The following is a 23,258-nucleotide window of genomic DNA, read 5'->3' on the forward strand; positions in this document are numbered from 1 at the left end:
CAGAATTCAGCAGACTGGCTTCTATCCTTTTTCACAATAATTTCCCCCAAACACACGTTTAGAGAACTGAAACAGAAGCAGGAAGACAAATAGGCCTGAAAGGCTCAGTTTTCAGATTTTGCTAAAACAAGTGATTCTTTCCTGGAAAACTCAGCTTAGGAGTACTTATTTGCACAAGTGACAGATATGCCAGTTACCTTTACTTACAGAGTGCCAGTATTGACACCACTGAAATACCATTTAGAATATGTTAATTTCTCCATGTCTTTGCTGCATGAAAAACAAGTGATCTTTCATCTGTAGGTCTTTTTTTTCTTCTTGCTTTTTTAAAAATCAAACCAACCAACTAAAATAATCCTCAATATACAAACAAAACAAAGCAAAAAAACCCAAAACAAAAAACCCAAAATAAAAAAAAACAAACACAAAAACTCCACAACCAAAATGTAGAATTCTGATACATTTGATTTAGTTCAAGCACTGCAGAAGAGCTGTATCTTACTGCACTCCATTCTGAATTTCATCTGAAGCTAAAAGAGAGTTCTATATTATCATGTAGCTATGTATTTGGCAACTGAAATAATTAGTTTATACATTTGTGATGTCACAGACTCATGAGTAATTTAATTGATGAAGAAAATAAAGTTATTTTACAATGTTCATTATAATGAAAACTTTAAATTTCAGAAAGCTGACCATAGGTTTCTTTCCCAAGAGCATTTATGTTCAGTTGACAGCAAGTAATCTTTAAATTCTGTATATCAAAACCATAACTATCCCAGATTTTTTTACTGTTAAACAGAAAAATTACTGTGTGTTTCTCTAGATTATATACAATGCAATTACAGAAAATAGATTTTCAGGTTTCAAATAGCAAAAATAAGTTTGGTATCACAGCATCAGAACACTTCATTTACAGACTTTAACAATTAAGTTCCCAAAATTCCTTGATTTCACCTTTATAACACTGGATAGGTAGCAGCTTCTCAATAAAAAAAGAATAAAAAATGGAATTTCCACAAAAACAAACCACACAAAAAACCCCCTCTAATATGCTCATTAAGAGTACCAAGATCTGACAGCATTCATTGGAAGATGGAATATCCAACAACACAAACACTCAACTTCAAAGGATAGACCAAGCATCCTTTCCACTCTTAGAGCACACAGCCTGCCCCAGCAGCACAACATTGCTTTAGAAGGTGTTTATGTATGTGACATACAGGAACTGTATTACACTTCCAGACAACAGCAGATAGAGAAGGCAAAGCACAGTTTATGACATCTTTAAAAATATATTTAAGATAATTTTTACAAAAGGACAGAAGAAAAACCCTTATTTTGCAAAAATAAGACACCAGACTAAGAAAACTATTTTAGCAATTACACATTTGATTGAAAAAAAAAATCTGTGTATTCTCTTTTATTCTAGGATAGCAAATGAAGTTGACAGATTTAAAAGCTGTGTTATTATAATATGGATCACCTCAAACAGACTCTGAAAATCTGAACATACATAGCTGAGCAGAGAAAAACCATTAATCTCTCAATTTACTGATGAGAAATGTTATTTGCATCTCTTTAAAATATTTTCCAAAGAAACAATCTATTCTATAATCTTTATTAAAAAAAGGTGAAAGAAATGGTGCAGTTTAGAAAAGCAAATCTTAAAAAACATATTCAGATTTATAAGAAATATGAGGAAGGTGTTTATAAGTATCTGGGTTATGCAATTAGCTATTGATTTCTATTAGCTATTTGCTAATCATTAGCTATTAATTTCTGTGAAATTAACTAGAAGCAGAAATAACGATTTGTGATGCTTATAAAAGTGTGAAATTGGAATTATAAAGATAACAGATTTTAAATAAACCTAGTTTGAAAAGCTATGCACTAAAATGCAAAAAATCTTTAAAAGGTCACTATATACTGCTTGAAATGTATAAAACATAAATAATTCATTAAATTCTGTGCAAATGCAGCTGTTACACAACAGAATTAAGTATACAGACCTAATGTCTTGTTTATTTACATTCATTCGTCATTTGTACAAACCCTGGCTCAGAGTAAAAGTATGGTATGTTTAAATTTACTTTTCTATATTCACTTCCATTGTCTTAGAAGTTCAAAATCAGAGGTCTTCTTGTAAACTTAAGCTACATTTTAATATGTAATATGATAGTTGATGTCTCAAAAACAATAGAGTGCAAATGGCTGGACTTTGTCTTCTCATTTCTTTGAAAGTTCTGCTCTACAAGGCAAAAATGGCATCAGCCTGCTACAGGATGAGGATGGTCAGCTCACAAACAGGAACACAGACAGGGTAAAGATGTTTAATGCTTTCTTTGCCTCCATATTCAACAGCAAGTACTAGCTGAGGGGGTCCCAGAGCCCTCAGCTGAAGACCATGGTTGTGAGAATCTCAAATTCCCAGTCAGCTCAGAATTTGTGTGGGATTCACTGCTCCAGCTGGATCTGTGCAAATCTATGAGGCCTGATGGGATTCATTAGACAACACTTTAAAGAATAATGATGTTATTACAAAACCTCTTGTGATGATTTTTGGGAATATAAGAGGTCCCAGTTGACTGGAAGCTGAGAAATGCTGTTCCAGACTTCAAGAAGGGCAAGGAGGACCCTGGAAACTGTAGGCCTGTCAGTCTCACTTCAGTGACTGGCAAAATTATGGAGAAGACTATTCTGGGAGATACTGAAAAACTCTTGAAGGACAAAGCCATGAGTCAGAGCCATCACAGCTTCATGAGGGGAAGGTTCATCTTGTCAAACTTGATTTCCTTAGTTTTTAGTGAGCGGGGTGACATCAGATTAGGGTTCTGCAGCACTCCATATTGGGCCCAGTTTTCCCCAGCATCTCCATAAGCCACTTGGACAACACCTGATTTGAAGACACATCAAGTAGGCTTGCCAATGATACTAAATTGGGAGGAGCTGCTGACGCTCTCAAAGGCAGAGAGCCCCTGCAGAGTGTCCTAAAAGAGAGGGCTGGGCAATTGCCAGCTGTATCAAGCTTAACAAGGCCAAGTTCCAGAATCTGCACCTGGGACGAGGCAACCCTTAATGTACAGACAAACTGGGGAATGAGAGGCTGGACAGCAGGGATCTGGGGGTCCTGGTCAATGGTAAATTGAACATGAGCCAGCAGTGCCCTGGCAGCCAGGATGGCCAAGTGTGTTGTGGGAGGCATCAGACACAGCATTACCAGTGGGGCAAGGGAAGGGATTGTCCTGCTCTGCTCTGAGCTGGGGATACATTCATGTAATACATGAAGCAGAAAATCACCAATGTAGCACTAGTTTAGCACATTGCAGAATGACTTCTCTACATTTTGCACAGAAGAATCTTTGCAGTTATTACATGGGCTTTAGAACAAACCAATCTTCTATCCCTATAGATTTCTGAATAATGCCTTCTATTACTTCTTTTTTTTATTACATCTACAGATGTTTTTCCTGCAATAATTTTAGTTCTCTTTAGTCCCAGAATCATGATTCTCCACACCCTAAGAGCACTACATTAGGTATAAAAAGAGAGAAGAGAAAGGAAGAAGAAAAATGGGAGATAAGACACAAAGGGTTCAGTAAGCAGAACACCAGGTTAAGTCTTCTTTCTTTGTGAACAACAGCACGATAACAGTAAGTTCAACCTACCCAGACAGCTGTAAGTTTCTGTGAGCTCTTACACATAAGGAGGAAGGATACTTTCCCTCAATGAGGAAAAGAAAAGTTTCTCAAAATTTAATTCTGGATTACTCACATCCCTAATAGCTTGAGTTAAATAAATCAGCTTGGCTTGAGTCATTCTTAAAGTTCTGAGTCACAGACCAGGAAAGAGAAGCCGTTAGGTAAATCAAAGCTGTGGCCCAAAGTTAAAACAAACATTAAGGACTGCATCAGGAAAATACTTGTTTAATCCCATCACTGTACCTTAGGTATGTAATTGCTAGAATAATCATTAAATGTATAAAAACTTCATGAAGAAAATAGAGTTGTGATGCATGAAAGATGAAGTCTATCTAACTCTAATGTGAGTTAGAGTCTAATTCTAATATTTCCTGATATTAAGAAATATATTGGAAGATGAACCACTTATATCTGAAGTGATATGGGAACATTACTCATCCCATAAACTGGACCAAAATGCCACTTGGTATTTTTATGTTTTTATAAGCTGTATGACACATCACACATGGAAAGCCTTGTTTTCTGAAAAAGTAGGAGAGAAAATTTAGGGAAAAGTGCACAGTGATTAATTAAAAAGTACTGCTTTCAAAGGAATGAAAGATGTTAAATACTCCATCAGTACAGGAAGTTTGTCTTCTCAAAATTCTATCCACTATGAAAGTTTAAGAAAACATACATTGACTAGTAAGACTAGGAAGCGAAACAAACTGAAATAACAGTGTCCTGTGACAGTCATAAAATGTGTAATCAGTCAGCAAGTTGCCTGTAGATAATGAAATTACTAATTATTTTTACACTATAATTCAATATATTTAAATCTACCCTGGTAAGTGTCCTTACTACCACAGTGAAGAAGAGCTGTTAAGGCTAAGTTTAAGTGCAAACTGAATTTTTCTTCAAGCTTGTACAGTTCTTCAGTTAAGTAACTTGTTTCCCAGCTTTCTATTTTAGCGAAACAGTATCTACCAGAGCTAATAAAGCACTAAAAGGAGAAAATGGAATATATAACAAAACCAGAACATCAATCTAATTTAAATCCCTTAATTCAAAATGTCCACAAGATGTAGGTCATATGAAACAATATTACTATGAATATGAGCCACAGTACATCAACTCCATCATCATTTACCGTGTTTCTGATTGGAATTTTTTTCGGTTCTGTTGTCACATCCTGAGGAACAAATTTCACTGGTTCTTTAATTTGCCTCCTTGATCTTTTGGTCCCATCTGGTAAGGTTTCCATGGCGATATCAGCCTCCATATCACTGCTACCTGCCTGGTCACACTCTGAGCATTGCCTGCAAAGTGGAAGATTTTCTTTTTAAGACTGCAGTCACAAGAGCAGAAAAAGAAACATATTGAAGTGTTTAAGATAAATTCAAAAGTCAAGAAATCAAATGGACATCTAAAACAACCAAGCAAAACACAAGTAAGATGCTTTTATTTTCCTGACAGTACTTAACTTTGAAAACCAAGATTCTGAATGTAGGAATTAATCTTCAAGAAAAATGCCCCTTATTTCTTCATTTTCCTTCTACCACATCTTCATTTTTAAAGCTGCCTATTAATTGCTGTAGCTGCTGCTGCAGTTTAATTATAGAATTATGTATAGTGGTTTGGATTGGAAGAGATCTTAAAGATCATCTCGTTCCCACCCCTCTGCCATGGGGAGAAGCACCTTCCACTAGATCAGACTGTTAATCTTTACAATGATATTCTGCTCATTCCAATGAGAGCACACCTTAGTAGCAGGCATTTGGAGGAGACAAATGTGTTGTGAAAATAAATTTTGACATGTACTTCCTAAGGGAGTGGGTTTTAAATCTGAAAAAAATAGGAGAAAATTACAAATAAAGAAGCTAGAGACATATATTAGCAAACTTTGAACACCAAGTTGAAAAAAAAAGAAGCCTATTGCATTTCTGAAAGCATGAAATCATCAGAACTTGAAAAATGAAGAGACACTAAAGTAATGCTATTAACAAGCTCCATAACAGAATTAACAAGAGAGGAATTCACCAGAATTTGTTTTTATTTGCAAAAAATCATCTTACGCAAAGTCATAAATGAGAATGTTCACTTAAAATATGTTAATGAAAACATAAAAATTATACTCACTGGAAGAGCCAGTTTAATTACTTCTCACACTGCACTTCCAATTCAAAAAACTAAAAGTCAACTGTAATTCACTACTGTTCTCATATTAAATGTTTTTTTTAATAATACCAACAAAAAAAAAATCAACCTAATGTTGTGCTATTAATTGACATTAACAGGGATAACCACATTAAAATTATCTAAGTGATAGAGCAAATTTGCTTTGGAAGGAGACAAAACAAAAACCCCACTTATTTAATTTGAAGTTACACATTTACAACAAGAAAACATATCCATCCTGTAAGACAAAAAGTACAAAGTCAGAAACACATGTTTGTGTTTGAGCCTATTTGTTCCAATTTACACATTCAAAAGGAATAGTTCTTCTCCTGTGAACTTCAGTGAGGGCTAACACAATATCAAGTCCATTAACTTTCCATGTTTTCTAATTCTTTCAAAGTAATCCAAGCAGTATAATCTCAGATCTCTCCTAGCTATACCAAAAGACACCAGGAGTCATCATAATTTGCTATACAGACTGGTGATGAAGTCAGAATAGAAGGAATCCAGTCATGGATTGGGAAACAGATCAGTGTAATCTTGACTAACTCAAGACCTTTCTCCTTTAACTTTTCCATATGTAAATTTTAGATAATTGTGGCAACATTATAATGTTACAAAGATTCATCACCTGTTATCTCATAAGCACTTAAGACAGGGTAAATATGACACATTAAAGTACTTAGAATGAAAAACAGAAGAACAGGGTAGAATGCAGGAAAGGTAACAGTTTCTCCCCTCTCTCATGTAAGTGTAGAGTTCTGATGAATAGTCAAAGCACAATACATTTTTCGAGCAGTTTTGGGCCAGCATACAAGAGTACAGCTCTGCATTCTTCCTCCTTGTTCTAGTCACAGAGAAAAGGGGGATGGAGTTTTTAGCCCTTCTCAGCTTAAAGCCTTTGTCCAGCAGCACTATTTTTCAGAAACATTTCTGTTTGCTCCTTGATGTGAATATCCTTTTGTGAGTACAACACTCTATCTCTCTCTTGTATATCATTTGCTGTTAACACTGCTGTGGTTATTGTAATTTTAGTAAATCTCTCCCTATTGTTCCTCCATTATCAGACGAGGTGGGGGAAAAGGGAGCAGCTTACTTGGAGTTGTGTTCCCCCTGCTTGATAAAATGAGCACACTTCTCTTTAGAAGCCTCAGTTTGCTACAAAACAGTACTCATTGAGACCTCTAGGCCTTAAGACACTGGAATATAGAAAAATACAAGCTATTGCATACAATAGCTTTCACCATGTTACTTTTTACAATTACATGTTTACATAAATTTGTGTGAATATATACACACAAATATGTATTCACATATACTTACGTTAATAAAGGCTCGCAGCCCAAACTACAATTATTTTAAGATTTTATGGAGAAAGGCACTCCAATGATGAAGGAGAGAGAAGCTTTAAGTAACAATATTTCCTCAAAATCTTGTACATCTGCTTAGCTATAAGTTACTTTGAGTTCTTTATTTTTTATAAGATGCATTGTTCTTAAAGCTGTCCAATCCAAAGGTGAGTTTCTATTTAGTAAGCATCAGAGAGCACGGCCCTCCAGAACACTGCAGCATCAGTCATGTCATTAATTTATGTACTGGAAAGCACAATTGAAAGTAATTACTGTGATCTGCTTATGCAGATGTAGACAATATCTATGAAAATGTTCAAAAATTCTATGAGCAGCTCTTACAAAGCATTTATTTTCCCCATTATGATGGTAAAAATATGTGCTATGTATAAATTATAGGAAAAGCTTCCATAATTTAAGAGCTGTACTAAAAATGACACTTTTATAAGAGAAACAAATAGTCATAGGGTTTTACAACAATATTTGGAGTTGGGAATCCAGCTTCTTTGATCTACTACCCTGCATGTATGATTTAAATAATTCCTGTTCTTTATCTCTCTGTAATTACAAGGGAAAGACACAATTTTTCTGCTACCTATGTTCAGACAGTTCTACAGAAAATACCTATGAAGATCACTGAAATCCTAAAGTTTCACTATTATCTTATTTAAATACACATGTGAAGCGTTTTAACTTTTATGTTAGCAAGGAAGACATGTAACATCAGCCAAAAGATGAGGTAAGTTCCTTAAATTCTGTTTTTATGAACAAGTTTGCTCTGAAGCAGGTTGTGCAAGTGTGAAAGCAATAAAAATTACAAAAAAACCTAGATCTAGAAAAGAAAAGCAAAATCATACTATGATAGGGGTGAGATTGTTATGTGAATCGTATCAAAACATCACGAATATATCAAAGGTGAAAGGAGAAAAGAGTTATAAACATGAACTTACAAGAAACCTCTTGATTTACCAGAATAGGTTCTATTATCATATTCAACCATGTCTCATCGTCCCTATTACAAAACAGACAAACTTCAACTACAAAGCACTTTGGCTGTTGGCTCCCATAGAGAAGCTACTACAGATACACACTCCTCTTGACTTGGAAACAATCTCTTTTCAGCTCTTACAGTTTATTTCAACACGGTCCTTGAATTTAAAGTACTCTTCCCATTCTGCTCTTGAATCCCAATACAGTCATAGAAAACAGCCCTATGAGTTCTTTTCAGCTATGCTATGGTCATGCTCACTTAATTTCAACCTGTCACAGCAGGTCACCTTTAGAGCCACTGCAACCATCTTTGACCACCTCTAAATTAGCCAGCATTGCTACACTGCATAAACTAAATAACAGAAGTGGTGCCAAAGATTCAACTTTCAATACACAGGGTTTGTTTTGCTTTTAGTCTAGACCCACAGAGAAAATCAGCACCAGGCAGTAATGTGCCTTCTTCTAAAATGTGCCTACTGCTAAAATTACTGGAAGTTTTTGTTCCATCAAGAAATCTCAGTACCGATTTGAGATCTCTTAATCATACAGAAAGGCTTTGATTAAGCACTAAACAACCTACAGAAGAAAAATGAAATTGTGTGATTTTGTTGTTTTCAATCTAACTTGGTACAAGAATCAGAGACAACTTCCCATCTCACAAACATCTTGTCAACTCAGAAGCAGTGAGTTGGGAATAAGTGTATTCAAATTGCTTAGCAAACACCACTACAGTGCTTCCAGAAAATAGTTCTGTCCTCTGTGTTTAAAAAGGAAAACAAGAGGGGCTTGTTTTCATAAGGAAGACACAGGCCTCACAGAATTAAGAATTAGGTCACTTTGAACTTGAGAAACATGAACCACAGCTTCAAGATGACACCTATGGTCTATAAATTACACATGTAAATGACGTAGTGAAGATGGAAAAAAAACAGGGCTGCTTTTATTCTGGAGATAAAAGACAGTATATATGAACCTAATACAGCTGTCAAAAAGCTTCAAAGAGCACCTTACAGAGTGTAAAATTACAGAGTTAAAAAAAAAATAATTTGCCATTTGCAACAACCCAAACATCTTTAAATTAGGACAAGTGACAAATACAGAAAAAATGTGTATGCCACATTCCACTCATGTTTATGTAACTTAATAATTTTATATCATTATCCAGTAATTCAGGATGAAAAAACATTTGAAGAGGTGCTAGACCACTACTGAATGAATGAGGTCAGCAATATGAATGAATGTCCAGATATCACACTAGTGTTCATGGAACTACTGGTCAGAAACTCTACAGCTCATTCTGTCCTGTGGCCAATACTCCCCACAGCAGTCACCACTAAAATAACTTGGCCTTATAGAGCAAAATTAAAACCAATCAAGCTTAATACAAACCATTAGTCCTTGTTTTGTCCATCTCAGTCCCCAGAATCTCATATACTACCGGAAGTTATCGGTTTTTCATCAATCTCATTCCAATAGAAGAAGTTAATCCTTGTTGGTAGCTGCCAAGTATTTTCTTAATGAAAATGTCAACATTTTACAATTGCATTTTGATTCATAATATTGTCTGTCAACACTTGTGCACTGCGTTAGTACCAGTCAAGATCATTCTCTACCAGGAAAATGCATCAAGACTGGCCAGGAGCATAAAAGCATACAAGTTGTCATAAAAAATGATAAGACTTAGTATTATGATAACACATTATTCAAAATAATATTCAATTGTTTAATCAATAGGATTTCTAGAAACTGAAAACTGCAAATTTTTAAACAAAAGTAAACCACAGCATTTCATTGTATGGTTAAAACTTCTGATCTAAAGTTACGACTCAAATCTTCAAACTCAGGATATTCTATGATTCTACTTTGAAAGCACAGCATCAAGACAGGCATAAATTAACACTTTAATGTGTTATTACATAAAATAGTTCCTATGCTCTTCACCTCAAATCCATCTGAAATGAGGACAGGCTTTGAACTCATTATGGTACAAACTGATGTGTAAGATCTAGAACTGTTCCACTGAACTTAACTGTCAGGCCTCCAAACAAGGAAAATTCTTAGTGTTAAGTGTTTTAAACCAGTTAAACTTCTAAGCTGTGAAACACTGGTGCCCACCAAGTCTAAATTCTTACTGTGATTTCACTAAGACTAAAACAGTTAAACTATTTTAAATTTTAGAGACATCGACATAATGAAATTTAATTAGTGCACTCTTCAACAAATTGGCTTTTAAATACATAATACATTTAATTTTTTTCTCTTGCTATTAACATATAATACTAGATTTAATTTAACAATTTAAAAAACCTTTTTGCCAAACATTAATTTAAACTATTAAATGCTGAACATGAAACGGACAAAAAATATAACTACAAATCAGTCTATGTAGCATCACACACATAACTTGAACCACCTGACATCCTCAAACATGATATAAAAGATGAAGTTTATGGAATACACACACGTTAAAGTACAATAACATATACTGGTAAAGTATGTGACAGTAATAATAAAAACTTTTGCAAGGACTCAAGTTAGTTATTCTGAGTACATTATTAGCAGTGATAATGGAACAGAAAAAAAAAAAAACCCAAGAAACAATTACTGTAATTGTTTATTGATTACTATTTTCCAAAAGAACTAAAGTCAATGTTTTTAACCACTCTATTTAAATAATGTCTTTCAACCTGCCTAGTATTACAAGGAATTTCCCACTGTATCAATTTTATTTTATTTTTCTGCTACGCTCCTATTACATCCTATACAAATATATGAAAAGTACATGGCCCCATTCTAAAAAAAAAAATGCACTTTTCTTCCTTTCTTAATCAAAAGATAAAAATTGTATTCAAAACAGCAGGGGAGGAAAAACCTGTTGAACTCTAACTGAGATTAAGGGTCTGTTCTATATGCTCTCCACTGATCCTAAAAAGAATACATAAAGGAATGTTCAATGATGAAAAGAATGCAATCAATGCAGCTCAATTTGTCTGCTATCATCTCACACTCCAGAATATGCCTGAGCTAATTAGAAGTAAAAGCCAAGTTTGTGATCTGAGATATAACTGAAGCATGAAATTCACAACAAAGCTAAGTTATAGCTTTGAAATGAAAGAGCTTCACTACCTAACCTGACCTATCCTGCCTTTAACACCTACTGAGAATTAGTCTTATATCTTTTGGATTGATAGCTTTTAGTGATCCTTTTCAACTTTGTTAAAAAGCAGAACAAAAATCAAATCTCCTGTGTAAATGAAGAAGCTATCTAAAAATTAAAAAAAAAAAAAGAAAAAAAACTTCCACATAAAATAACTACTTGGCAAATTTGACCAAAGAGATCAAAAGTCTAACAACACATTAGATTAAATAATTAAAGGAAAATTATGAAAGTATTAGTGATGGTAAAAATAGTTTTGAGATTTTCATCTTTTAAATGAAATCTCTATTAATTTACTAAGCAAATTCTCTGAGGTAAATCTAGGTTTTGTCACATTAAGATATTAAAAAAAGAGGCCTCCCATTTCATGTACTGGCCATCTTGTTCTGCGCACAATCTTTGAAACTAAGATGGCTGAAGCAAATGTTTTATGCAAGTTCTTTAATAAAAAATTTAGAGATATATGAAAAAAAACAGAAGCTATTATTTTTCTGTTAAAATTGTTTCACTGTCTTTTCAGAAGCAATTCTTACACTATTCTGATTTGGTACCTTAACATTCAGACAAGGTGATGAATGACTCCTCGAGATGCTGTACTGTAACTTCCTGCCAGCTACAAACTGTTTCTGAGTTTGTTCTAACACATTTCAGAGCAGTTTAAATATGCAGACTGGTAACACTACAGAGCAGAGCAAGCTAATTTTATGACAGTTTGGAAATCAACATCTCTGCCACCTTATCATTTCTCCACTGTACAACTTAGCTTTTTGTTCTGCCCTGCAAGCATGAAAGAACTTTCATTCATGGAAATGTAACTGCAATAAGTACAGTTACATACATACTTCTGCCATTGTACATTTGAGTACCTAAGATAGCAATAAAACAAACACTTCCCATATTGAAATAAACAGAGCTATTACTTGCAAGTTTATTTAAAAGTATTACAAGTATTTGCCTGAAGATCCAAACAGAGAGTTGCCTATCTGAGTCCTAACATGAACAGAAAACCAAGTCTTTCATTTCCCAAAAGTATTAGGCTATAATTTCCTTCCACTATTATACTGTGGCAATAACAACCACAGATGAATTCTAAACTCAAGAAAATTACAGCTATAACCTATTTTTACACAGCGGCTAATAATGAGAAAAATCTTTACAACTTCTTTTTTTTTACCCTTGAAACATCACTGCTAATAACCTGAAAATAAAAAGACTGCTCAAACTGCATTAAAGCAATGTCTAATCCACTCAGAATTTGCAAGTCTGCTCACATTTACATCCTACTTTAAGGACAGAGACAACACAGAACAACATTAACTGTGTTCTTACCAGTAACTGTTCTTGGTCTTCCTTGGCATCCTTGTAAGAGGTGGATCCAGGCAACCCAGATGATAATGAAGTTTACAAGTGTCACACAGTAGCAGTAGGTGTTGATCATGGTTCTTCTTGCAAATTCCACAACTTTTCATGTAGGTAGCAGAAAAACATTATACTTACAAACTCATAAAGAATAAATAATACACCCCAGCACATTCCCCAGCTTCAATACAAACATGTGGCAACTTTAATTTGAATGTATCATTTAAGTGCATAATTTCTTTTTGGAGTAATTATGGAGTAATTTTGGAGGAGGTTTTTCTAAAGGAATTTCTACCTATGTACAGTAAAAGCACAAAAGGCTCCTAGTAAGAGTAAGCAAAAAATGGCTTTCAGTTAAATTTTTGAGGACTTCCAACACATTAGTGATCACTCAATACTTCAACAAAATATACCAGTGGCAAGTGGAAAAAATATAACAAATGCTTAAACAGAAAATTATGTGGCTAGTACCAATCTTAATAATCACACACTTATGCAGGTAACCAACTTGAAATAGGTCAATGCTGCTGCTATGCTGGGCAATATAACTCCTTAGAAATTATACTTCTTTTTTATTATTATTTTAGTGGAATTGAAATTTTAAGTTATTTTGAAAAGCTAGGTTTTCACTGATTGCATTATAACATGGAAGGAACTGAGAGCATTTGAATGAAATAGAATTGGTGAAGCATGACCCCAATTATTTGTGTACATTGAAACTGCCAAATCCTCAGCCCACCACGTTTTCAAGATTTCTACCTCTTGCAGCACTAAAATTAAATTTTGCTTTTCTAAATCATCCTCTTCCCTTAGCCTTCTAGCTGGGCAAGACACTACTTGCTGTGGCTGGATGCCTGGCAGCTGCTCTCTAGGTAAGCAATAGATCATGTCACTCCTCAGCTGTGTGAGAAAAGATCCCAAATGACATGCATGCATTTTTCACAGTCTGGGATCCCAGTTTGTGTCCCATTATTAGGCTTAATAAAAACCCAGTCAGTAGCTTCACAGAAGAGGGAAAAAGGTGGAACTATGACAGAGTAAGTGAATATACTTCATACCTTGGGAATTAATAAAAATAGAAGTAGGGAAATTTAGCATGAGCAAAAAGTGAGAGTTCTTATATGACAAGTGTTTTGTTGCAGGAATTGTGACTGAACAGCATCATCACTGTTCTCGAAATCATCCACTCAAGATGACTGCATTCAAAGAACAAAGTGACCAGTTAACTCTCATATCAAAAAAACAAAGGGCCCTTCTGCTTCAGATGCAAGGAGTTAGCTTTGTCCTTAAAGAACTGCTGCCAAACTAGCAAAAACACCCAAACTTTACTCATGTGTGGTAGGGTGAAAAACTGACCACAATTCAACTTAGCCTTCAAAAATAATTAAAACGTATCGACAACTTAAAAGCATTTTTTAAATTAAAAACAAAGCAAACAATATTTTCAGAACACTTTTTTGAATCTATCAGTTATCAGATACTGTATCTATTCTGTCAAAATGTAATTACTTGCCTATAAAGTACTGCTGGAAGTGTAGATGCCTTTTGTGCTCCTCCTTCCTTTTTACTTGGTTTCCTTTCCTTAGGAGCCCGTAAAATTGCTGGTATGTTCAATTTCTATTGGATTTGAAGAAATGCAGCACATATGAGTCTTGACACTTTTAAAGAATATCCTCTAATCTCAATGCATGAAGAACAAGACACATAATTAGTGGGAAATTGCTTAGCTAACTATTTTACAGACTACACATTTATCCCAGTATGATTCTGTAATATAAAGTAATCTTACAGTCTTTTTTTCAATTCAATAAGAAACACACAGAAAGACTAGCTTTTAGAATTTTTCTTCCTGCTTCTAATGTAGAGATGGACAAGAATGCATTTCTCTAGGAAGCTGGAACAAGCAAAGGCAGATTCATGAAAGTGACAGAATACTGAGGCAGTTTATTTTCCCCAGCATTGCAGCTACCCTGGTGCACGACAGGTTAATTAGAAAAATTATCTTATTGGACCAAGCCCTTCACAAAGCAGACGAGACTCTCGTTGGGTTTCTCCTATCTGCAGTATGCTGGATTCTCAGACAGCAACCATCTATCAAAGTCATTTCTCAGCAGCCCCATGGGTCTGCATCTGTTCAACCAACTGGAAAAAATGTCATGCAAGCTGTGTAAATGAGTTCTACTCAGCTTTTCTTTCTTTTTTTTTTTTCCAAATTGAGTAACATTTGCATCAGGAAATATGTTTGAGAATACTTACTCAAAGGAAGGAAAAATAATCTTGGTTTAAAATACATGTTATGCAAGAATTTTTCTTTGCAAGTAGGAGAGGTAGGCAGACAAATGGAACTAGTAAAAGGTTGCATATCTTAGGAACTATTACTGCATAAAGAAAGTGTAAAGTTCGTTTTCGGAATAGTAGCACAAACTCAGCAGTAACAAAGGGCATGCCAATATTGCAAATAATTCTAAGTCTGCATTTCCACAGTGAACAGTTTCTTCAATCTTACATCATAACTGGAAATCATTGCAATCTCCTTCTCACATTCAAAATGTTCACTGACATTTAATATCTCTGACATGAAATATATATTAAAATACTGCAAAAATCTTTACTTCTCTTTTTTCATGTATCAATGGGAACAAAGATAATTGCTGGCAACAGGAAGCAACCCAAATCTGTTGTCCTACATATTCATATTCATTTCATCAAAATATTCTCCTCTAGTTACACACCATTATATACATATCACATTTAAAAGGACTTTTATCTTATAAAATCCATAAAGTGTTAACTTATCATTTGAAGCCTACAGTTACTAAACACAACTGGAGACAAAAAGAGTAGAATTAACTCATGCTTCATGCTAAACTGCATCACAAATGGCAGGTCAATCACTTATACCAAATGAAAGAATTTTGCAAACAAGCATACTATTGCAACAACAAAATTAAGCTACACGTTCCCAGTAGGTGGCTTGCAGAAGTCTAGGTACTTCAATCAGGAAACATTATCCCCTGAGTAAAGCCTGGGTCTGATCAAATCACATAAATTTATTTGGCCATAGAAGTGACAGACAGAAACAAAAGGACTATTCTTGGAAAACTTGTTCTGCTTTTTTTTTTTTTTTTCTGCAAAGGGAGACAAGGAACCAACCAACCTGTCCAATGATTCTACCCAGCAGAGCCCAAATGCCTTGCCCTTCATTTCGCAGTTTCCCATTCATATTTTGCAGCTCTTCCAAGGACTCACACAGCTGAAAAGTTACAGGGAAAAAAAATTAAGCAACAGGAATGAAAATCCATTCAGAGTTATTAAACAAAATTTACTCATCCTCTTACTTACCAAGGGTGCATTAATTTATTGTGGGATTAGAAAAACAATGAAACTCATACCAATATAGTTGAGATCAGAACAACCATTCAGTAATTTAACAGAAATAAAACAAAGACCCAGAGCAGACATTTGTTTTGGAAAGACCTGAAGTATTTCAGCATGGAAATAAGGTTTCATAAAGTCAAATGGAAAACAAAACTAAAATATAGCAGCATCTTATATGCACTGTCCACACTATTTAGGCAGCAAGACTATAACAAGCAAACATATAAATGAATTCAAACTCTCTTTTGCCCCACTCTCACAGAAAGAGAAAATTTAAAAGTAAAGGCTGAAAGCAAAATAAAGTGTTTTTTTACTTCTGGAAGTAACTATTAGGTTTTGTATTCTGGAAGGTAATTATTAATTTGGTTAACAGTCCCAGGCATAATCTCCTTTCCTTGTATCATCTCTGGGCAATCCACAAGGATCTGCTGCTACATTTTCCATATGTTCTCACTTAAAACACACACAAAAAAGTTTAGGAATTAATGGCAATGCCATTTTTTTTCATTATTAACTATCATGTAATAGGTTGTTGAATTTAGCAAGAATTGCACCATGTCATCTGTCACAAAGGGTACAGTATATCTATGTTTCAAATTAAGTGAATATTAAAATAAATATTTTGTAAAAATACAAAAAGTTGTTTTTTAAGATGATTAGAAAAGATGCTGAATTAATAAAAAATTAAATTAGCAGCATTTTGGGGGAGCAAAGCCATAATTTATGGGCATCAAATTTGTTACAGCATAAAAAGCATGCAGAGGACATTGTAGAGGTGTGAATGCTGATTATTTCTGTCTGAAAAATTAGTCAAGTCATTAACCCCAAGCCCAACTGGAGTTGTAGTTAACATAAATAAATAACACTGTTGAGTATGGTAGATTGCCAGTTACCGAGTAGGGAATCGTGCAGGTTCAAACAGGTCCATGTGCAATTTGTTCCTGGAGCTCTCAGTAGGGTCAGTTAAACAGATTGACTTCTGTCCAGTCAACATATCACATTTTCAAAATTCATATTACTTGTATGGGAGAAGACAGATTACTGGATATTTTTTAAAAAGAAATATGTTTTTAAATATTACTTTTAAAAGATCAAATTAGAGATGCAAATTTTCATCTGAATTTTTTTCCACAGAAAGAAAAATTTTATCAAAGTTAATAGCAGCAACACTAAAATGATACAAGAGTTTATCACCCTTTTTCTTTACCTTATTATACTCCACATGCAGCTTTTCTTGCTCATTTTCCAACTTATCCTTGATATTCTTCTGTTCAGCCATATTCTCCTGGATTTGAATCATGCGCATATTTCTCTCTATTTAAAAGAAAACTGCATTATTTCCTATTCTTGAATATACAGTCTCAAGTTTTATGCAGTAAAAAAAAAAAAAAAAGGTGAAAATATCTGAAGCAAAAAACTGCAACAATACAAAGACACAAAACTATGGCCTATAGGTTCAATATAAAGACTGAATAGAATGAAGAGTTACAACATTTATATTTTGCTGCATAAATATTGTAGTAGATGAACTTTTATCAGGATCTAGCAAACAGTCAAAAAGTCATGCTATTCCACATAGAAAAGGAGGAGAATTTAAGGAAAAAATATCGTAGCAGGAGTTACCTACTCCCTTCTTAAAGACAGTTTAGTCTCCCGTTTATATTTGAATGATTTTATTATTTTCTGAAGTATTTTAAAAAAATGAAGCCAAGTAAACACAGACTCCAAGCAATAATATATCTGACATAAAATGAAGTCATAATCCACATTTATCTACTATAAACAATTAAATACAACCAAGAAATAAAAAAGCCAATGAAATAGCACGGCACAATGCAGCAACCTTTTCATTTGAGAAAAACAATCCATTTTCACCCTTACCAAGGTAGTAATTCACAAAGTCAGCAGTGAGGGCTGGTTGTTTATGCTTTCTTCTTCCATCAACACTGGAGCTGGTATCTGAAGTGTCCACTGGAAAGATGTCGGTGCTGATGCCCATCAGCTCGGCCTTGCGCATGAGTTTGCGTATGGCCGACGCGCTGCTGGTGAGCGGCCGGGGCAGCTTCTCCCGGGGAACCCAGGCCTGGGGCCGGGTGGAGCGCGCCAGCTCCGCCTTGGCACGGTACTGCTGCAGCCTGGCATTGATCCGAGCCTGCAGCGAGGAACCCGCAAGTTACAAACGGCAAGGAACGACTCACAACTAGCTCTGAGTTATCATCTGCAACACATCCGTGTTTCATCTCCATTTTGAAAGCTGCGCAATACAATCAATGCCACTTTCACTCCACAACTCCACAACTCAAGAAACACACATCGATACAGACATTCCATTTTACCTCAATTGCACACACAAACAACATTATCCTTTCACTAGGTTTTGGAGATATGTATCCATTTCTTGATGAGATTTCCCCATTGATGAAAGCAACAGATGACTGCTGGCTTTGAGACAACTTCTTCTAATAATGATAATTTGATGGGACTGCAAGAACTCACTACTGGTAGAAGCTTTAGTTGACTTACCACAGTTACACTTAGACAGACATTAAATTGGCATTTATGTGAGCAACGAAAGCTGATGAAGAGCATTTTTACCATATTTGACATACTTTTGTAGAAACTTCTTTCTCAATGCCACTTCTCTTTATAAATGTTAAACTTGCTGATTATAATTTGTCAAGAACACAACCCAAAAAGAAGTGAAGCAGACAAGAGAAGCTCACAGTATATATTGTTGATGACATCTGTATATTTGTGACCATCTGGGAGATCTACCCCAGAAGATCTAGCTGCTACTGACAGCTGGAAAGCACTGTCTTGAGGGAACTCTATGAAGTGGCAATTCTGGCAGAAACTGACATCAACATACAAAGCTTCAGAGGCAAAACTCCAGCTGACTATCAGTTAGAAGCTGTTTACTTGCCTGCACAAAGAAGAAACTAAACTAATATGACTGCCCCACCATATGGTGTAAGATACTCCTGAGACAAAAGCAAAAGGTGTGCATACACACACACTATGGTTAAGAAACATCTCTGATTTCAAACAGAATCACTGGAGGTAGTACTGCAGACAGTTTAACACATTATCTTACTAGGTCTTTAACATTAATGACCAAGAAACAAAGCAAATGTAGCTTACAGGTCAGCTCTGACCTCGATGGCTTTTCTCTTATACCCACAGCAGCAGGTAACAGGTCCACCTACAGCCACTGCTAGACATACCAAAGCCAGAAATAGTGAAAACATGTGGCTGGACAAAACATATGCAAGTTATCATATTGGTGCCTATGACACAATGTCAAGTAACTCCACTCACAGTTTTCAGCAGTCATTACTTCTGTTTCCAAAAATTTAATCTAAATAATGTAGAATAAAAAATTTCAGGGTCTTGGTTTGGGGAAAAGAGGAGAGAGAACAGGAAATGCTGGAAACTTATCAGCATTATCAGCACTGCATAATACATGCCTGAAAACAGAGCTAATAACCCCTTCTGGATCCAAACTGATATTGCACAACTAGCACTTACCATTGTATTGGGCAGTATTCATATTACTGCAATGTCTCCACTACACATGTGCATTTCACATAACTGAGAGCTGAGTATATTCAGCAAGAATTATGAAAACAGTTTTAAATCTAGCTACATGAAGCTCAAAACCCCAAAAAATATTTTATTCAAAACTGCTCTCCGGTACGAGTTTGCTCATGCTCATTATCAACAGCAAAGGTCATTTTACATTAATTTTCTCCTTTTCAAAGATCTCTTAAGAACTGGAAAGTCAAAGTTTTTTTAAATAAAAAGTCTCATAATATGAAACAATACTTTCTTATCATTACAATATAATTCTCACTTCAGAAAAAAAGCAGATAGTCCTCTCCCATATATAATTTCCATTATTTATAGCATCTGCTACTTTCTGCAAATAAATTAGGCAGGTTTCATTTAGGTAACAAGCTGCTTTTTTGCACAGGTGTGATTTTTCCATGGAATGCAGTTCAGTCTAAGCAATGAAGCAAACTGTGTTAGAAATTCCTCAGAATCAGGAAAAAAAAAAAAAAACACACATTGAAACACGAAAGCATGCAGATTCCCTCAGAGGGATTGAAACCTTTGTATTAACAGGACATTTATCAGTTGAGCTTCTGCAGTAACTAACAGTTTTAAATGTATCTGTCACTAGACAGGGATGTAGACTTGCCTAAGGCTTTCAGACAACTCCCATGCTGTAGCACAGACTCACTTCTTTGCATATATTAAGTTTTTTTCCTAGGAAATCTTTACTATGAAAACACCTAGAACAGAGATCCCACTCAAACCTAAAAAACTGGAAATTTACATAGAAATAGCATTACGCCTAATATTTTCTGGCTTTTTTCCTTCAGAATCTTGAAGAAAATGTTAAACAAAATCTATGAATTACAACGAAAAAGTAATTACCAATATTTTACCTCAAAACCAAAGTAATGTTTTTCAATTCAGACAAGCACAGATATTTTATATTTATTGAAATAGATATACAATATATATGAGATACAACTATATAATATATAGAGAGAATTGTTCTTAGAGACCAAATCCTCCAAACAATTCAGCGTGCTGCTAAATGACCATGCGCTATTATTTTAATCCACATTTAATTTTCTACTGTAATAACATTTTTACCTTCTCTTAATTTCTGTCTTGTTTAACATGGATGATTAATACAGAGGCATTGGTGTCACAAGTACAATACCTGAGCTTCTGGTGAAAGCTGCTTTTCTCTTTCCTGCAAGGACATTTTACAGTAAGATTGCAAAGCCAAGTAGTTCTTCCGCTTCCATTTTCTGTCTAACCTGTCCGCATGCTGTTTACAATAAGCAAAAAAAGGGTCAGCTATATCCTGTTTCAGAAAAAACAAAGGGGAAGGAATGAAAATAGAGTGAGACAAAGTAAGGCCAAAGGGCTCTGAACAGCACAAACAATCTGGCAATCAGTTCACATCTTTGAATGGGCATGTTTTTAAAAACAACTAAAAATCATGTTTCTAAATCAATTTCGTCATGTTGATGTAATTTGCAATGTAAAGTTTTTTGCCATTGTTTTCATTGCATGATCCTAAATGTTTTTAGATGCATTAACAATTTAACTCTCTACCAGTCAATCTCTGTACTATATTTGCATTCCCAGGAAAAAAACCCCAGCAAAATAAATTCCTAAGTACAAATCCCTTTAATATATAACATGTATTAATTTCCTGTTGGTTCACTGTGCCTTTTAAATTAAATCCTAAAAATGCTTAATAATGCTGAATACTATCAAAGGCAATATATTTTGTTTCTCTATTGTTTTTCCAACCATTTCAGTGGCTATACCCTCACATGATTTATCATCTCTCAGACTGTTTTTTCCCATTTTTCATTCTATCATATCTGCACACTATCATGGCTAGGTTTATAACCATTTTTAGCACCCACAAACCTTGCAAGCAGACTACAAATATCTGAGCCATGAGGAGACATGGTTTGAGAAACACATTTCATTGCCTTTGTACTTTCAAAAGGGCATAAACAACATCATAAATCTACAGACTAAGAAAAGCTTAAAGCAGGCTTCCTTCATAAAGTAATACAAACATTAATAAATTACCTGCCTATCAAATTTCCCTTTATTCCATTTAAAAAGACTAATAAAATTTACTCTGACTTACTAGCACATTTTATTTTAATATAGATTTTCACAGTATGCAACAAGCTTACTTCAAAAATTAGCTGTGCCCTAAAACGAGATAGTATGAGACCTTGATTAAAAATTTGACTGCAGAAAACATGTAAGAAAGTTTTAAAGTGGAAAGGCAAGCAGATACATATGTCCAGAGGGAATTCACACAGGGTATTTAAAGACTCAACCTTACAAATAACTTATTAAGGACAACAACGATAGTAAGGTGGCATCTTCCTATTTATTGGTCCAATGGAACAAAGTATTTAGTGATTACTTCATGAATCTCTTAGTGGTCCTCTGTTTCCATAAACAAAAGTGTAAAGACCAACAGTGAAAGTAATGCTTGTTTTTGTGTTACCTGTGGTACTTCCTAAGGCAAAAAGCTAAATTAGGAAGTTATGAACATGACAGGCTTAATCAAAATGATACATATCAGGATGAAATTGGATAACCTAAAAGTACTTATACCATAAAAATGAATTGGGAAGTAGGAACTTCAAATTTGAATTGCTTTAGATCATATTACAGGGAAAATCCTGTTAAGAAAAGATACTAAGAACTTATCAGGAGGTTATAAATATCTGCTTTTCATTCTGATTCCAAAGATTAATGTTACCACAAGGAAAGTCATATCTATGTACCACAATTTGAAGTAAATACTGGAAAACACGCACTAAAAAGTGGCATCAGAAATGCCTTTAATATCTCAAGTCTCCTATTTGGTATGAAACTGAGATTACTGTACTACACAAACAGCTAGGTAAGTATGTCACCCTATGTGAAGTTCAGGAAATAGAATTCCTGTCTGTATTAACTGACAGCAACTTCTGTGTTAATTTACTCTATTCTTTTTCCCAGTTTCAAAAGATGCTCAGAGTTGGACAATTTGGTGAAGGGCTCTCCCTGTACAGTTCCTTTACCCAGCCTAGGACTTGTTACCTATTTAAAAAAACTTTGTTCAGGGCCTGGCAACAAAACAGCTACCATTTCAGGTCATAAGCTTTCAATAGAGGTCTTTTTATTCTATCCTTTCCATAGATACCTCTTCTGCTGCTGCTTCTGAGAGGAGGCCTTCCTTCTGAGCACAGGTCACATGGAAATAAGCTCTGCACATCCCAGCATCACAACTAATGCATACACCAGTTCTGGCAAAACGAGGATCTTCACAAAAGCTGCACTCCTTTATAAAGAAGAATGGAAAATGCCACAGTAAATATTTCAGTTGCATTTTGCCTAATGTTTGATAATTTATGTCCCATATAAAAAACCAAGCTGGTAGGTTAATTCCTGTGTGGTACAGAAACCAAGCATGCTCCCAATGGCTGACACTACTTAATGCTTCCTGCTTTCTCAACTCCCACCATTAAAGCCATTTTCAGCAATGGTAAAATGCTGAAATAATCTAAACAGCATGTTGGATGAATTTTTACATGAACTTCCACATATTGCATTCCCCTCCAGCAA

General features: G+C 34.8%; 1 protein-coding gene across 6 annotated transcripts in view; it reads right to left on the bottom strand.

The window, feature by feature from the left end:
* Positions 1-23,258, bottom strand: part of PHF14 (PHD finger protein 14) — a 161,669-nt gene that overhangs the window by 103,940 nt on the left and 34,471 nt on the right. For 5 of the 6 annotated variants that reach the window (XM_079301599.1, XM_079301596.1, XM_079301595.1 and 2 more), the window contains 8 exons: positions 22,837-22,974; positions 20,827-20,973; positions 17,973-18,243; positions 17,299-17,405; positions 15,871-15,966; positions 14,227-14,330; positions 12,684-12,815; positions 4,831-4,999 (listed from right to left, as the gene is read on the bottom strand). In XM_079301599.1, the coding sequence (XP_079157725.1) occupies positions 4,831-4,999; positions 12,684-12,815; positions 14,227-14,330; positions 15,871-15,966; positions 17,299-17,405; positions 17,973-18,243; positions 20,827-20,973; positions 22,837-22,974 (1,164 nt within the window). The remainder of the gene's footprint in view (positions 1-4,830; positions 5,000-12,683; positions 12,816-14,226; positions 14,331-15,870; positions 15,967-17,298; positions 17,406-17,972; positions 18,244-20,826; positions 20,974-22,836; positions 22,975-23,258) is intronic. The other variant, XM_079301598.1, reaches the window with a different exon arrangement.

The sequence above is a fragment of the Erithacus rubecula genome, assembly GCF_903797595.1.
Source record: "Erithacus rubecula genome assembly, chromosome: 3".
Classification (NCBI taxonomy): Eukaryota; Metazoa; Chordata; class Aves; order Passeriformes; family Muscicapidae; genus Erithacus; species Erithacus rubecula.